The sequence below is a fragment of the Artemia sp. Qi Xiang Cuo genome, chromosome 4, assembly GCF_049724085.1.
Source record: "Artemia sp. Qi Xiang Cuo chromosome 4, ASM4972408v1, whole genome shotgun sequence".
Classification (NCBI taxonomy): domain Eukaryota; kingdom Metazoa; phylum Arthropoda; class Branchiopoda; order Anostraca; family Artemiidae; genus Artemia; species Artemia sp. Qi Xiang Cuo.
In genome coordinates, this window is record NC_142797.1 from 59665220 (window position 1) to 59682834 (window position 17615).

Below are 17615 nucleotides of genomic sequence, written 5' to 3' on the forward strand. Positions count from 1 at the left end.
ACAACATACACCCTTTTAAAAATCTGGACACAAATAGTACTGTTTAACTTAGTTTCATGCCTCCTCTAGTGAGGAAAACTTAGAAAACTTGATACCATTCGCAAAAAAAAATCTGTTTACTTTCTTTGATAGCTTGGATACACTTACACTATTTTGATTTGGTTAAATTTTAAGAGCAGAAGTAGCCTCGAAAGTTTGAACATAATACCCTCAGTCGTTCTTGGGATACTGCTGAGATGCCTTATTAGGAATTAGCAGTATCAGAGTGCATTTTGATTTAATCTTAAGTAAAGATTTAGTTTTTAAACATAATGGGCAAATGGGAGGGTGGGAGTGGAAGGGGATTTAGTTGTCCTCCAGCCACCTTCGACTATTAAAAAGGGCATCAGCCCTTTCTATATTCAATCAAATGAGCCCCTTTCAAAGTTCCCACAACAACTCCTTCGATACGAAGTGCCCTGATCTAAACAACAACAACAACAAAAAATATCACTAATCACTTTTGACTATTAGAAATGGAACTAGCCCTTTGAATTTACAATGAAATGAGCCATTTTTTGAAGTTCTTACGACAACACCTTCTATAGAACCTGCCTTCACTGTATACCTTTAGACCCTTTCCCTTAGGGCTGTGGTAGAATATCGTCCCCAAAAGTCCATTTTCTATTTGGAAATCAACTACGCTGTACAAAATGGCTATCTCAAAATTTTTATTGGATATGTTTGGGGGAATAATGGGCGGGGGGCTAGTTGCACTCCAATCACTTTCGACAATTAAAAAGGGCACTAGCCCTTTGAATTTCCAATCGAATGAGCTGTTTTTGAAGTTTCTACAACAACGCCTTCTATAAAAACATTATATTCCCCCTGGGCATAACTTAAAACCCTTGCCCTGAGGGTTGTGGGGGAGTGTCCTTCTCAAAACATTTTTCTATCTGGAAATCAACTAGCCTACGCTAAACAAAATGGCTATCTCAAAATTTTTATTGGATGTGTTTGGGTGAATGAGGGACCTGGGGGGGGGCTAGATACCCTCTAATCACTTTTGGCTATTAAAAAGCGCACTAGCCCTTTGAATTTAAAAGCAAATGAGCCCCTTTTAAAGTTTTTATGACCTCACCTTCTATAAAACTTTATATACCCCAGGACATAACTTAAAACCCTTGCCCTGAGAGTTGTTGGGGAGTGTCCTCCTCAAAAACATATTTTCTATCAGGAAATCAACTACGCTGAACAAAATGGCTATCACAAAATTTTGATTGGATGTGCTTGGGGGAATGATGGGTGTGGGGGAGGGGCTAGTTCCCCTCCAATCAATTTCCACTATTAAGAAGGGAACTAGCCCTTTGAATTTCCAATCGAATGAACTTGTTTTGAATTTTCTACGACAACACCTTCTTAAAAATACTTATAATTATGCCCCAAGGGCATAACCTAAAACCCGTAACCTAACGGGTATTGTGGAGTTTCCCCTTAAAATAATATTTTCTATCCAGAATTCAACTAGCCTACGCTGAACAAAATGGCTATCTCAAAAATTCGTATTGGATGTTTTTGGGAGAATGATGGACGTGGGGAGGGGGGGGGGGGGGTAGTTGCCCTCCAATCACTTTCGACTATTAAAAAGGGCACTAACCCTTTGAATTTCAAATCGAATGAGCCTGTTATGAAGTTTCTACGACAATGCCTTCGATAAAAACCTTATATACCCCCAGGGCTTAACTTAAAACCCTTGCCCTGAGGGGAGTGGGGGAGTGTCCTCCAAAAAACCATATGTTATATCTGGAAATCAACAGCGCTGAACAAAAGAGCTATCTCCAAATTTTGTTTGAATGTTGTGGATGAAAGGATTGTCTTGGGAAGGGGGGCGTTTCGCCCTCAAATAACTTTCAACTATTAAAAATGGAGCTAGCCCTTTGAATTTCAAATCGAATGAGCCTGTTTTGAAGTTTTTACGACAACACCTTCTATAAAAACCTTATATGCCCCAAGGGCATAACTTAAAACCCTTGCCCTGAGGGTTGTGTGGGAGTGTCCTCCTCAAAACCTATTTTCCATCTGGAAATCAAATACGTTGAACAAAATGGCTATCACGCAATTTTGATTGGATATGTTTGGGGGAAAGATGGGCGTGGGGAGGCTAGTTGCCCTCCAATCACTTTCGACTATTAAAAAAGGCACTATCCCTTTGAATTCCAAATCTAAAGATTCTTTTTTGAAGTTTTACAACAACACCTTCTATAAAATCCTTAAATACCCCCAGGGGATAACTTAAAACCCTTTCCCTGTGGGTTTTGGGGGAGTCTCCTCCTCAAAAACACATTTTCTATCTTGAAATCAACTACGCTGAACAAAATGGCTATCTCAAAATTTTGATTGGATGTGTTTGGGGAAACGATGGGCGTGGGGGGGGGGGGGGCTAGTTGCCCTCCGATCACTTTCGACTATTATAAAGGGCACTAGCCCTTTGGATTTACAATCTAATGAGCCTGTTTTGAAGTTTCTACGATAACGCCTTCAATAAAAACCTTATATGCCCCCAGGGCATAACTTAAAACCCTTGCCCTGAGGGTTGTGGGGGAGTTTCCTCCTCAAAAACATATTTTCTATCGGGAACTCAACTACCCTGAACAAAATGTCTATCTCCACCTTGTCATGGTAGGTGTGTGAGGGACGGCTTGACGTAGGGGGGGGGGCTATTTTCCCTCCAATCACTTTTGACTATTAAAAAGGGTACTAGACGTTATAATTCTAAATCGAATTAGCCTATTTTGAGGTTTGTACGATAACGCCTTCTATAAAAACCTTATATGCCCCCAGGGCATAACTTAAAACCCTTGCCCTGAGGGTTGTGGGGGAGTGTCCTGTTCAAAAACACATTTTCTATCTGGAAATCAACTACCCCCTTAACAAAATGGCTATCTCAAAATTTCGATTGGTTGTGTTTGGGGGAATGATTGGCGTGAGGGGGGGGTCTAGTTGCCCTCCAATCACTTTTGACTATTAAAAAGGGAACTAGAACTCACGATTTCCAAAAGAATGAACCCCTTTTGAAGTCTCTACGATGACTCCTTCTATCAGAAGTGCCCTACTTTAAAGAAAATAAAAATAATACACTGTAGATTATGTCAAAATTGTTTTTATATGCCCTCAGGACAAAACTTAAAACCTTTGCCCCAAGGGTTGGGGAAGTATGTCGACCAAAAACACACATTTCCTATCTAAAAATCATCTACGCTGAATAAAATTTCTATCTCCGTCTTTTTAGTGGATATATGTGGGTGATTGGTGGGCGGGAGGGGGGCTAGTCACCCTCCAAACACTTTTAACTATAAAAAAGGGCACTAGCCACCCCAATCTCCGATCGACTGAGCCCTTTTCGAAGTTTTTACGACAGCTCCTTCGATATGAAGTGCTCAGGTATGGAGAAAAAAACAAAAGGAAACAACAACACATTGTGCCCACATTGTTCTTTACTTAGGCAGCGCTAGCGCGCCGCCTATGATAAATTCTGCCAGTTATTATGATTTTTTGTGTTGCTTCTTAGATTCAGATGCAAAAACAATTTTTTTTGTTTGTATTTAATACGTTATAGACTGCATAACGATGTGGTCAAGAATGAAACAAGACACCATTGTTATATTCTGAATTAAATTCTGATAAAATCTTGACCCTTTTTGGACCAATTCTGTTGCTCTTCTGTATGAAATAACAAGAAACAACAGGTATCTGAGGCATGATCTGTTTGTTATTTAAAAACGGGGCTTCAACTATAAAACAAAATTACAATTTTCCTAAACCAATGATTCTGTGGGATACCTGCCTTTGAAGATAAGCATGTCAAAACATCTTATGAGATTTACTGCCCCTCCTCCTCTCCCTTCTCTAACGGTTTTTAGAGGTTAAATTAAACATGTAACATTTTTAACCAGAATATTGGTCAACAAAAAGATTTTTAAAACTTTTTTACAATTACAGTCCAAAATTTGGAATCTAAAATTCAGACTATATAGATCTGGCAGCAATCATTAGCAGATTTTGAAATGTAACCTCCTTCTCAGAGATTGTAAGTGTCTAGAACAATATTTGTTTATTTTAAATTCATAATTCCCTAAAATACTTTATAGTATAGCAGTAATACTAATACTAGTTTAAATGTTATGAATCTCAAAGTGGACACAACCATCCTCAACCTTGACATTCACCACCGTTCCATCTTTTAATCTAAGCAGAGCCATGTTCATATGTTCAATTGCTATTTTTCCATCTTATGTCTCAAATGTCCTAAGTTTTGATTCTATTAGCTCCTTTTCTTTTCTCAAATATTCCTAAATTGAGCAAGATTTCAAATATATAACAAAAAAATGCTTTAAACACAGATAAACGACATGTTGGCAAGAAACATAGAAATATGTTTGTTATTTTGTAATAAATACGTAAAACTTACTCTGACACTGTCGACATGTGGCTTTATCATACCATTTGCTTCTAAGTCAAGAACATGAATAAATTTAATAGGTGTGGTTCCTGGTGGTATTGCTAGTTCTTTAACCCTATCAAGAATTGCAGTGTTTGCCTTTGACCAATGAAGTCTTTCAGTCTCTCTGAATCCATAAATTGCCTGAAATTTAATAGCACGTAAATGAATCACAAATAATCTACATATTAACTGTATCTTTTTGTGTTCATTTTTTTTCATATTCTACTTTACAGAGCCAGGTGAATCAAAAGTGCCTGCAACATGCATAATACTTATCCCAATCCATCTTTAGGTTTTATACATCTGTTGAACTTCTCCACAAGGGAGTCACAAGAATGATTTTATGGGAAAATACTCCCAGGGAGCAAGTTCCAGATAGATGTGAAGTGCTAAAGAAACAAACTGTTTTAAATTATTTTGCCTAGGTATTTCAAAGTAGGTTGTGCGCCAATGTATTTATCTTGTCACCCTGACAAATAGTGACAGAAGGAGAGAGTACTTCTCAGAAAGAGGTGAATATCCTGGTATCCCTAGCACGTTCCTTCAAGAACCATGGCATAAAATGGGCAGCTATATTTGGTGATATGTTTTTTGCAGGACTTCTTGGAGTAAATAAACACTACCAGCTTTTCAGCATAAGAGGACCATACCCAATCAAGGTAGTCACTCTAAAAAAGACCAGCTGAGATAAAGACTCCCAACGGTTAAGGGTCAATTTTGACATCTGGATTGTAATTTTAAATTTAATTTTTCTTTTGCTATCCTGTTCTTTTGTTTTACAAGTCTAAAGATACGAGGGATTTCAGTTTGAGAGGGAGAATTTTCTGTTATAAAAGAGGTACAATTTTACATGGCCATTGTAAAATCTAAATATGGTATCTATGGAGGTAGGGTGATTTTGAGTATGGGCCCTTAGAAATCTTGGCAGAAAATCAGAAACATCTTGGCAAAATCCCACTTCAGGGTTTTTTAGATCTTTGAAATGTGTTGATCTAGGACAGATAAACAGGGGCAAACCCTGCATACAATAGAAGTGAGATTTATAGAATGATAATTACTGGCTTGGTCCTTTCTCCCTTTCTTGAATATGGGCTTGATGTTAGCCTGCTTTCAGTCACTTGGGAGCACTTTGGAAGTGAGTGACATCCCAAGAATCATTGATAGTGGCTCTGAAATTTGTTCAGCTGCTTCTTTTAATAGTCAGGGTTGTAGATTATCTGGCCCAGCAGCTTTATTTGCATCCAGTATTTTAAGCCTTTTTCAAAGATTCTCTAAACTTTAATTATTATGTTCATTGGTTCTCTAATTGGTTTCTCTGGTAATGTGGGTGGAAGGTTTGCTATAGGCTGAGTGGAGAAATTTGTACCAAAGCTAGAGTGAGAAAATCTGCTTTTTCTTTAGCTTCTGAGGTCTTTGTGTCATTGTCTTTCATGAGGTCTTTGTGTCATTGTCTATCATGAGGTCTGGGATATCAAGTCTAGAGGGATTAGCTGCTGAGACATGGCGCCAGAACCCTTTGGATTCTGCTTTGCGTCTCAGCTGCAATTTGCTTTGGACTTAGCTGCAATTGCCTCCTCGTGGTTTTCTACAATCTTCCAAGTCAAATTTCTTAGCCTATTTCTGCATTTCCTGAATGTGTCATAGTGGTTATCACATCTACACTTTTACGTATTTGGCTAATGCTCTTTTCTTCTTCCTTCTAGCCCTTATGACTTCTTTGGGTAGGAAGGGAAGTGTTTTTGGCAGGGGTGGCCAGTGTATCCAGGTATGTTTGTTTTCTGGAGCTAGGACTACTGTCTTAAATGCCTCCCAGCTTTTATCTATATTACCACTGTCAAACACATACTCCCATTTTATTTTTGACAGGTCCTGCTGTATCAACTCATAATCTGTAAAGGATTTTTTCACTTTATTTTCCTTCTTAGCATTCACATGTATCTCAGTCAAGATAAAAATATGGTCACTGCTTCCAATTGCAGGATGATAGGAAGTAAAAATAATTTGTTCAAAGTCATTTGTGACAACTACGTCTAGCAAGGAGGGTTGTTGCTGGTGCTGGAATTGTGTTGGTTGGTCAATAATCTGTGTCAGTAGCTTGTCAGTGAGGGATTTAACAGGAGGGGCTACTTTCAGGGGGGAATCCTATACCCGAAATATATTGATTAGGGGCAGACAAACTATGGTAAAAACTCCTATCATAAATGATTCAGATTCAATGTGGAGTTTCAAACAGACATACTCAATCCCACTACTATCAGAATAAATAAAAGAGTAACTCACAGTTTCAGCTCTCAGTCCAGTTCTGCAATATATTGCTGCTCCTCTCCAAGACTCAGGATTATTCAAATTGCTGAATTCAGGCTGAATCCATGGATTTGGGTATGATATTCTTCCAATCTTGACACTGAGTTTTAAAAGCAAATTTCATAAAAACAAATAACATCTATATCAAGATCAAAACACATAGCTTTCAGTTTATTAAGTTTTGGAGCAAGAATATCAGAATTTGTGTAAAAAATACTAACTTTTCTAGATTTTTTTTAATTTTTGTTTATTATTTTATCAGTATTGCCACTAGTACAAGAACAACTGATTTCAATTTCACTTTCACCACTGCTCTCACTGCCAGTGTTGAAATGCTTGCTCTCACTGCTCAAAGAGGCAGTTTCAAAAACTTTGTCTGTTGAGACCAGTGACTCAGCACTGGCAAAGCTTGAGTTTATTTCACTGCAAATGACCTCTTGCTCCCTATTAACATCACTTTGTGCCACATCTAGTGCTCCATCTATAGTGCTCCATCCAGCCTTGGGACTTGGTGTCCCAAGGGTGGCCTGTTTTTTGCCACAATGACCCCATTCCTTATTCCCAGATTATGCTTACTGGCAGCAGCTCTTCTTTTAATTTCTTCAACCAATTCTTTTCTTTTTTGACAGTCTTCTCAAGATGTGTCTGCATAGAAGGCAATAGTGCCTTTTTTTGTTTGGCAAAGCTTCAATATTTCTGCTCTCTGTTCACCCAAATTGATGGAGAATAAGATGGGATCAGGCCTTGCAGGAAGCTGATGATCCAGGTGCACTATTTTCTTTTGCCCTAGGGTGCCCCCTCCCCCCACCAGGAGAATTTTCTGCAAGTGCCCTTCAGCTGATGATTGGGAATGGACAACCTACAATCTAGAGAGCTTCAAGCTTTAAGTGTGTGCCCCAACTAGAATCAACTGTAGAATATCAGTACATTAAAATTTCTTGTCAGTGTATTTAATTAAGCTAGGCCTGATCATATACTTCTTAAGAAAATTCTGACAAATCTAATACTGAAACAAACCACTTTCTAGGTGGTACAATAGATTTTACTATTGATGTGGTGAGTAGCAGTACAACTATTGGGTATCTTACCCTACTGATTGATTACATTAAGTTAAATCAATAAATTTATACATATTTAGACAACTTAGCTAAGAAGAAAGTGAATACATCATTTGATCAATTTTTTATGCTTTTTCCACATTCAATAATTGTTACTGGGGCAAATAGTTTTTAGACTATGATGTAAAGCTAAAAAATTAGTTAAAAACTAATTAGACATAAAAAAATATATTTTGTGCAAAGCCTTAAACAGCTCTCTATGATGCTTTAGCACCTTATTAGCAACACAAAATAACAAAAGAGGACACATTAGTTTAACCCATGCAAAAATGTGATTTTCCTTGTTGTTCAAGGTGGGGGCTGTTTCTTTTGCTGTGATGCCTTTTTTGAGTTTTTATGTTGTTGTTTGTTTTTTTTTGTTTTTTTTCAGCAGACTTGTTTTCAAAATGACATCTTGCTATTAAGACTAACAAAAATAAAACTACGATTCAAGGATCAGCAACAAATGGCATTTTTTTTCACAAGACAGTTTTTTAAGAAACACATTTTAAAACTCCAAGTTACTATGGGCTGTTTTGAGCCCCTTGAACAACTCAAAATGGAATTTGCCCCATATGCAATTATTGTATTTGGAGAGAGAATAAAATAAGGCATCAAGTGGTGTGTTCAGTTTCTTCCTAACTAAATTATATGAGTAGCCTATGTATAAATTAAACACCAAATAATAGACTATTGATCTTATATGCAAACATCAAGATCTGCAAAACTTGAACAAAACAGCCTTAGAGTCCTAGAAAGGGTAAACTTGCAGTTCATAACATAATTTAGCTAGGGTGGAAGTAAATATAGCCTATTACTTGATGCCTTTTTTATGCCCTTTCATAATCCAACAATTGCTTCTAGGAGAAATTACATTTTGAGCCCTTAAAGGGCTCAAAAGAGTCCATAGTAACCAAAAGTAAAAAAAAAAAAATGGCGAGTGAGAAAAATGCCCTTTGTCACTGATTTAGGAATGATAATTAGCACTTTCTTTAGTCTTAATAGTAAAATAATTTCTAGAAACCAAATTTGTGGAAATTTGCAAACAGAGCTAGAAGCTCTTCAAAATTGATCTCAGTTCTTATGTGATGTCATTTTTAAGGGATTTCAGGCTCTTCTGAAAAACTTCTGTAAATTTGTTTGTAAAATTCTAGTTTAACTGCTTTTTGCTATGTTAAAAAGGGGTTAGGTAAGAAAAATGAAACTTTCAGTAATTTAGGCTCAAAAGCATACATTGGGAAGGTATTGCCAAGCTTCTATATTAACTCTCTTCTGATTTCTAAGTCTTAGAATTTTGCCTACTTGACAGGTCTATACCTGTTGAAAATTTGACAAAGCAACATTTTACCTTAATTTTTGGTTATCACTTTCTTTTTCTCTGGTTTTAGTTCTGAAAATACAATTCCTGTTATTTGAGTAGAACTTTAAGCCATGCCAATGGGCTTTTTCTAAATTTAGAAAATGTATATGCAGATTTTTGAAACCTTATAAATTGGGATTGAGCAAAATTGTGAAGCTGAAAACAGTTTTGTTGCAATTCATTTAAGCAGTAGATCTATTTTGCAAGGTTTCACTTTTATAACACAAAGAATTTTAAAGGTCATCAAAAATCACTGCCCTTGAGACAGAGAAGGAGTGGAGGTAGATAGGGGAGAACGGGGCGAAATTGGACAGGGGCAAACTTGGACGTCGAACCTGACATCTAGCCTATTGCTTCTATCGATCCACAAAAATAGGGTAGATGGGGCTTATGTATGTCTACATTGGCGGGAAGTTTGAAATCTAACGGAACTGTTAGCACCAGGATAAGAGGTAAGAAAGTTTTTTGATGCTTAAAAAAAATCTGGGAGTCGCAACATCAGCTTGATTTGCGGTAACAAAAGGTGGTAGTTTTTCTTTGTTGTTGATGTTGTACACTTGCTAGATACATCCTCTATCTATGCCCTGAGTTTGATTTGTCTATTCCGAGTACTTCTTTTTCAGGACGCCATTTTCTAAAATTGGTTCGATAGGGGCGAGATTAGACAGCAATTCGGGGGCGACTTTGTTCACTGTCCAAGGTCGCCCCGTGTGTCCAACTTCACCCCGTGCTATTTTTGTTTATCATTTTAGAGAATGTCTTTGCCTCTTTGGAGGCAATTTTTAGAGAATTTCTTAACTAATATTTGGAGTTTGATTGATGATGCTAGATGGCGTTGCTTGTGTGTAGATGTGTATTTTTTTTACACAACACAACGAGGTTAAGTTGGCTGTTTCATTAGCTTAATGAAAGGAGCAACATTAAAACTTAAAACGAACAGAAAATTATTTGGTATATCCCCCCCTCAACGCCTCGCTCTTTACTACGCTGAAGTTTGACTCGTTCTCGCAACTCTATTTTCTTAAACAATAAAAATTTTAGTGTAAAGAGTATGGTGTTGAGGGGGGGACAACCCCTTTCATATATGGAATAATTTCTGTTCGTTTTAAGTTTTAATTACGCTCCTTACTTTCAGTTAAAAAAACTTGTCTTTTGTAATTGAATTTTAGGACGTTTTTGAATTAATGCAGATACAATTTTGGCTAATCGTACATGAATAATTCAAACAAAATTTGTATATCAATTTTATTTATTTTTTGGCTAAATGGCTTTCTCGAAATTTTGTTCTGACGTAACTTATGAATTCACTCACGAAACAAACTATATTCGTATATTTTTATTACGTATTTTAGGGGTCCACCCCTAGTCAATACCTCACTCTACGCTAAAGTTCAAATTTTGTTCCAATACTTTAAGAATGACCCCTTAATCACAAAAGCCGTTAATTAAAAAAAAGTTTTTTTTTAATTTTTAATATAATTTTTTTTTAATTACATGATCAAACAATTCGTGGTAACGAACTGTAAGTAAGGAGGGACCCGGTTCATATCATTGCCTCTTAAAGCTATTTTCAGGTTATTTCCCGTGCATTTACTGTTTGTTCTTTCTAGTTGGACAATGGTTCGCAACTACATCAGGAAACACAATCTACCAGATGGCGAATCCATGGAGCAGGCAGTGAATGCAGTCTTAGAGCGTAGACTATCTATTAGAAATGCCGCAAAAACCTATGGACTGAAGAAATCAACCGTCGCCTATGCTCTGAAAATCGACAAGGAGTTACTGAAGAACCTCGAGCGAATCCAGTTACACCCCCATGTCGCCCAACCTGAAGAGAAAAACTGTTTTCTCTAAAAGACAAGAAAAAGAGTTTGTAGAGTATCTCCTAAAATGTCAGCTGATAAATCAAGGCCTCACTCCGAAAGAAGCAAGGAAACTTGCCTTTGACTGGGGCAAATTGATTGGCGTCGAAACGCCGGAGAGCTGGTGCGCGACGACATAGCTGGGGTTGACTGGTTCTCAGGCTTTATGAAACGAAACCCAGAGCTATCTATTCGTAAGCCTGAAAATACCAGCCAGGCAAGGGCTGCTGGCTTCAATTCAGTGGTTGAGAATCTGTTCTTCAACAACCCGCAGAAACGCTCCGAAAAATTCAAGTTCCTAACAAACCGCATCTGGAACTGTGATGAAACTGGGGTTCTTACTGTATTGCCAGCTCCAAAAGTAATCACAAGGAAAGGATCTAAGCAAGTTTCCCATACAGTGTCAGCAGAAAGAAGGGAAAATGTTACAATGCTCGGGTTTATTTCAGCCACTGGTCAAGCTCTTCCCCTCGTTTTTATATTCCCACGGGTGAAGGTGAACGACCGGCTTTTTCGAGAAGGCCCCCCAGGATGTCTTGGGCTTTCTCACCCTAGTGGTTTGATGACTTCCATCAATTTTGTAGCTTCTATTGAGCACTTCATCAAACTGGTGAAGCCATCGAAAGAAGACCCTGTGCTATTGTTACTTGACAACCACGATAGCCATGTTTCGGTGGAATTAGTGCGGCTGTGCAAAGACAATTGAGTCCACCTCCTGACCTTTCCTCCCCATTGTTCCCACCGCATACAGCCATTGGACGTCTCTGTCTACGGACCATTCAAGTTTCCGATGAGAGAATCACTGAACACCTGGTTGCAGATCCATCCAGGTCAACGAATTACGATTCAAGAGACTACCCAGCTCTGCAAAGAACCATTCCTTCGCAAGTTCAACCCGGAAAATATAACAGTTGGTTTCACGGAAGCTGGAATTTGGCCCTTCAACAGAAGTGTATTTTCTGAGGTAGACTTTCTACCTGCTGAGGTAACAAATCGTCCACCCCCGGACGATTCGTTACTCGATATGGAGCCAATACCCTCTCCCTCTCCTCCTCCACCTTCTCGTCCCCAAAGCGAGCTAGGAAAACAGACTCCTGAAGCAGTAAGACCCTATCCAAGAGCGGAAATGAAAAAGCCCAGAAGGAATGAGAGAAAGCAAATTCGAACTCGTATTCTTCCGATACACCTGAAAAAGATTATTTAAAAGCTGAAGAAGGATCGAGAAAGAAAAAGCAGACTAAAAAGCCTATACCCAAGCAGGCCAAGCAGCCCACTGCCAAGAAAAGAAAGCAAATTGAATCTCCAGTGGAAAGTAGTGGTGATGACGTTGAACTTGACGACAATTCATCTGACAATTCTCTGCGCCTCCATGAGGCTGATAAGGATGACGTAGACAAGGACATTCAAGCCGGAGACTTTGTTCTTGTCAAGTTCGAGTATGGAAAGAAGAAAGCCCTTGTGTAGTATGTTGGCGAAGTTCTTGATGTTGTAGAAAAGCAGTTTGTGAGGGTTAACTTTCTTTGGAAACAAGGGGACAAATTCATGTTTCCTCAGCTTCCCGATATTGCTGAGATAGACATTACCAACATAGAACTGAAGCTTCCTGTCCCCTCTTTAGCTGGTAGAACAGGTTATGCAGTTCAGGGGCTTGTCTTTGGTTGTGATCTTTCTATGTACGCTTTAAATGACAATTCTAGTTGAAATCCGCATGCCCGTGCAATGTTCCTGGCTGATTTTCTTATGCGATTTTGAGTTTTCATATGATTTTGAGTGATTATGTATCATTTTACACGAATATTCTGTATTTGGATAAAGTTTAATTGCTTCAAATTGTCTTGTCCAGGGTCACCCCGTGCCTGTCCTATTTCACCCCATGTACGTGGTAAAACAGGACACTTGAGCAGGTTCTATTTTCATGGTACTCACACTGCAGAGTGATATATAAAAAATCTGAAAAAATTCACCATTATTTGCCAGACTTTTACCTTTCTAACGACCCACATTAAATTGTTTTATGTCAATCCAGTACCTAGTTATGCATGGAAAACTAAAAAGTGTCCAAGTTTGCCCCGTTCTCCCCTACTTCAAAATACCTTCCTAAGACATACTTTAATTTGTAGACCCATTCCTGAAAGTTTCATTCTCTGAAAGTAACTATTTTCCAAGATAAAAAAAAGTAGCTAATCTAGAATTTTATGAATGTGTTACTAAAATTCTACTTTAGCTACTTTTGGCTATCTTGGAAAGGGGTTAGGTTAGGAAAATGAAACTTTCAGATATGAGTCTACAGGCTACAGTGAGTCCCAGGAATGTATTTTGAAGTACCTCTCTCCTCTCCTTCTCTCTCTAGAGAGTCCTAAAATTTGCCCACATGACAGGTCTATATCTATTGAAATTTTGACAAAACAACATTTTACCTTAATTTTTAGTTATCAAATTTCCTTTTCTCTGACTTTGGTTCTGAAGATGCAATTCCTCTTATTTGAGTAGAATTTTAAGCCATTCAATGTTTTTTTTTCAAAATTTAGGAAATGTATTTGTATATCTTTAAATCCCTATAAAGTGGGACTGAGCAAAGTTGTGAGGCTGAAAACAATTTTGTTGTACTTCATTTCAGCAGAAGATCTATTTTGCAAGGTTTGACTTTTATAACACACAAATTTTTAGGTAAATTTTTTGTTATTCATATTATTGATTTATGAATAAAGTAAACATGCCACTTGATGCCTTTTTTTATGCTCTTTCCAAATATAATAACCATTTTTGTGGGAAATGAATTTTACCCCTCACCCTATATATACCAATTCAGTGTATATGTTTGTACATTAGGGGGGTGGGGGGAAAGTTTAAACTCACCTCTCATTTACATCATAAATAAAATTTACCCCCACCCCCCTAATGCACAAATATTTACCCGGAACTGGTATATATAGGGGTGGGGGTAAAATTCATTTCTGACAAAAATGATGATTATATTTGAAAGAGCATAAAAAAGGCATCAAGTGGTACGTTTACTTTATTTGTAAGTCAATAATATGAATAACAAAAAATTTACCAATTTTTAAAGGCTATCAAAGGTTAGCCCTCTAGAGGGAGAAGAAGTGGAGGTGGGTACTTCAAAATACCTTCCTGGGACATACTTTGGTAAATGTTTACCAAATTATATTATTGACTTACTTACTGAGCACTACAGGTCTGGAGGACCTTAAAGCTCTCAAATGGATTAAGGTAAGGTAAGGTGACTTAGGAATAAAGTGAATATACCACTTGATGCCTTTTTTTATGCTCTTTCCAAATATAATAATCATTTTTGTTGGAAATGAATTTTACCACCACCCCTATTTATACTAATTCAGGGTATATATTTGCACATTAGGGGGGTGGGGGCAAATTTTATTTCTGATATAAATGGGAGGTAAGTTTAAACTTTACCCTACCCCCCTAATGTGCAAATATATACCCTGAATTGGTATTTAGGGGTGGGGGTAAAATTCATTTCTCACAAAAATGATTGTTATCTTTGGAAAGAGCATAAAAAAGGCATTGAGTGGTATATTCACTTCATTTGTAAGTCAATAACATGATTTGGTAAATATTTACCCTTACTTTAGCCTATAGACCCATCCCTGAAACTTTTATTTTCCTATCCTAACCTGTTTCCAAGATAGCCAAAAGTAGCTAAAGTAGAAATTTACCACTGTTTCGATTTTTAGTGCCCTATTAAGGGCTCAAAATGGAATTTGGCTGATAAATGATTGAACTATGAAATAGCACCAGAAAAGGCATTAGGCTAAGATTCACATTCATCCTAGCTAAATTATGTTGCAAAGAACAAATTTACCCAAGAAACTACCTTATTTTACTAACATCGTCCCAGTGGTCCTTCTCATATATAAGTTTTTCTAAGTAAGGCCCAACTTCTTTCATGAGGGATGTTTCTTCTTCCTCAGTTATGAAGTCATCCACCAGAGTAAGAGAATCCTCTAGTTTTCGCTTCATTTCAATGTTGAACAAAGTTCCATAAAACACGTTTTTCTTCGAATTATCTAACTTGGGAACAGAGGAAAAGAACTCTCTCCTGAGCAATAAAAAAGGTCGTATTTTCATTTTTCAAATTGTTCGCGAGGAGCAAATTTGTTAGCTGCGTTCCAATATTCGAACATCCTTACCGGCCTTAACTTCCCTGGGTGTAATCCGTATAACCCTTCGTTCCCACATGCTGCGGATTGCGGAAAATCGTTGCGGCTTTGCGGATTCCGCAAAGATTTTTTTTGCGATATTGCGGAAAAACGCAAATCTGCATGCGTTGAAATTTTTCAATACTTACGGAAAAACGCATGCGGATTAGCAACTGAAGAATAATTCATATTTATAAAAATGGAACTGTTGAAAAATTGATAATATCAATTCGATTTCAAGAATTGCTCTTCAATAAAAGTCACAAAGACCACCATAACAAGATTCAGCAGGTCAAGTCGTGGGAGCAAGTTTCCAGGGAGAAACTTTTTCTAATGGCAGTTTCCCCTGCCATTAGAACCACAATATAGCCTACAATATATCCTGCTCCTACTGGACAGTATCTATGCATCTTACAGCCCAATTGATTTGATAATACACAGCATATAAGTTTTCTTTTTGATGATAGCTAATCTACATCCTTACCCTTTCCGTCATGCTAAACAAGCATACAACAGTACATAATATATCCCTTAATGGGCTTTAGAACTTGCTTTCAATTTTAGCCTTAATGAATTAATTTTTGAAAAGTTGCTAGCATTCTCCTAATGCAAGTATGCACTGATTCAATCCTGCTCCAGGAGTTACAAAACCTGAACTGAAGCCTTATTAGATTTCACAGTTAAATTTCATATTCACTGGCAAAATATTCCATATTTTATTTTCCTGTGATGGTTGAAAGCCCAATTGATTGGATAATACATAGTAAATAAGTTTTCTTTTTGGTGGTAGCTAATCTACATCTTTACCCTTTTCATCATGCTAAACAAGCAGATAATAGAAGATAATATATCCCTTAATGAAGTTTGGAATTTGCTTTCAATATTTGCCATAATGAATTAATTTTTAAGAGTTGCTAGCATTCTCCTAATGCAAGTATGCACTAATTCAATCCTGCTCTAGGAGTTACAATACCTGAACTAAAGCATTATTAGATTTCAAAGTTAAAATTCATATTCACTGGCAAAATATTACATATTTTTATTTTCCTTTGATGGTTGAATTCATTGAGTCTACGTTCTCTTTTTATTTATTTTTTTCTGTCTATTTTGTGTAGCTTAAGAGTTTTTCAATATATTAATTCATTCTCTTCAGTGAAGTTAGTCATTCTTTCAGGTATGATTCATTTTGAGACTCCAACATGTCTCAACACCCAAACTTTGTACTTTTATAAAAGCTTACCTTTTAGTTATTAAATAGTTGACATTACTCATTAACCCCCACTATAGAGTGGTTCATTCTAATAGAGAGCCGTACTAATTTTGTACTTTAGGGTTAATTCAACAACTTCAAATGCAACATGCTAAACATTAAATTTTTAATTTGTTTAAGTTCAACAATTGAAAACATTTAATCTACCCCAACCTCTGAGTTAACTTCTAATTATGTTCTGGTCTTAAGGTTATTTAATGATGATAATCCTGATTTTTTTTTCAATCTCCACTGAATGAGTATTGACAGTTTAATATATATATAGTGATATTTTCTCCTTAAAGTCTTAATAATTTTTAATTTGTTGAAGTTCAACAATTGAAAACATTTAATCTACCTCAACCTTTCTGTTAACTTCAAATTATGTTTTGGGCTTGAGGTTGTTTAATGATGATAATCATGATTGTTTTTTTCATTGACCTGTACAAATTACCTCACTATAGTTAATTCAAGCAATCTTTTGTTACAGGGGTTCAAGTTCTTCAGCAAATGCGGAACCAAAGAAACCGAGTTATAAGAAGAAAAAATCGAGGTTTTGGAAGATCCATTAGAAAAACTGCTGTTGGAGCAAACAAAGAATGCCTAAAATCCAGATTATGCATTTGACATGTATGTCAGTAATGAACTGAAGCAGCTCGACAGAAAAAAAACGCCCTGGCAAAACTGAAAATTATATGATTTGGCAACAACGGACGTGGTGCAGACCTGATTTTGTTTTTTTTTAATACTTTTTACTATGATTTAACAAAGAGACAAGTTTTTAATTTTCTTTTCTTGTCTGACGAAAGGTAGAGTCAGTAGAACATTTACTTGGAAAACTATTCTCAGAGAAGACCAAAAACAGTATAAGTCTGTTTAATTTTTCACAAATTGATGAAAATATGGTTATAAGTACTGTTATTTCTCTTGTGCTTTTTTTTATCTGGAACTTCCAAAGAAATGGTCACTTTGCCAAGATAGCTGTCCATCTTGGGAATTGAAATATTCTTGAAATTTTATTCGAGTCTCATTAGCCAGGAGCATGTGATTATTGGACCCTTGCTGGTTCAAATGGCTGCTCCATA

General features: G+C 36.9%; 2 protein-coding genes across 2 annotated transcripts in view; both read right to left on the reverse strand.

The window, feature by feature from the left end:
• LOC148953285 (RNA demethylase ALKBH7, mitochondrial) overlaps positions 1 to 15210 on the reverse strand; it is a 52348-nt gene extending 37138 nt beyond the window's left edge. Inside the window, exons 1-2 of the mRNA XM_089087605.1 lie at positions 14971 to 15210; positions 4448 to 4621 (exon numbers count right to left, since the gene is read on the reverse strand). Of these exons, the coding sequence (XP_088943731.1) occupies positions 4448 to 4621; positions 14971 to 15210 (414 nt within the window). The remainder of the gene's footprint in view (positions 1 to 4447; positions 4622 to 14970) is intronic.
• The window catches only part of LOC148953284 (uncharacterized), a 239439-nt gene that overhangs the window by 195160 nt on the left and 26664 nt on the right, over positions 1 to 17615 (reverse strand). The gene's annotated exons all lie outside the window — the stretch shown is intronic.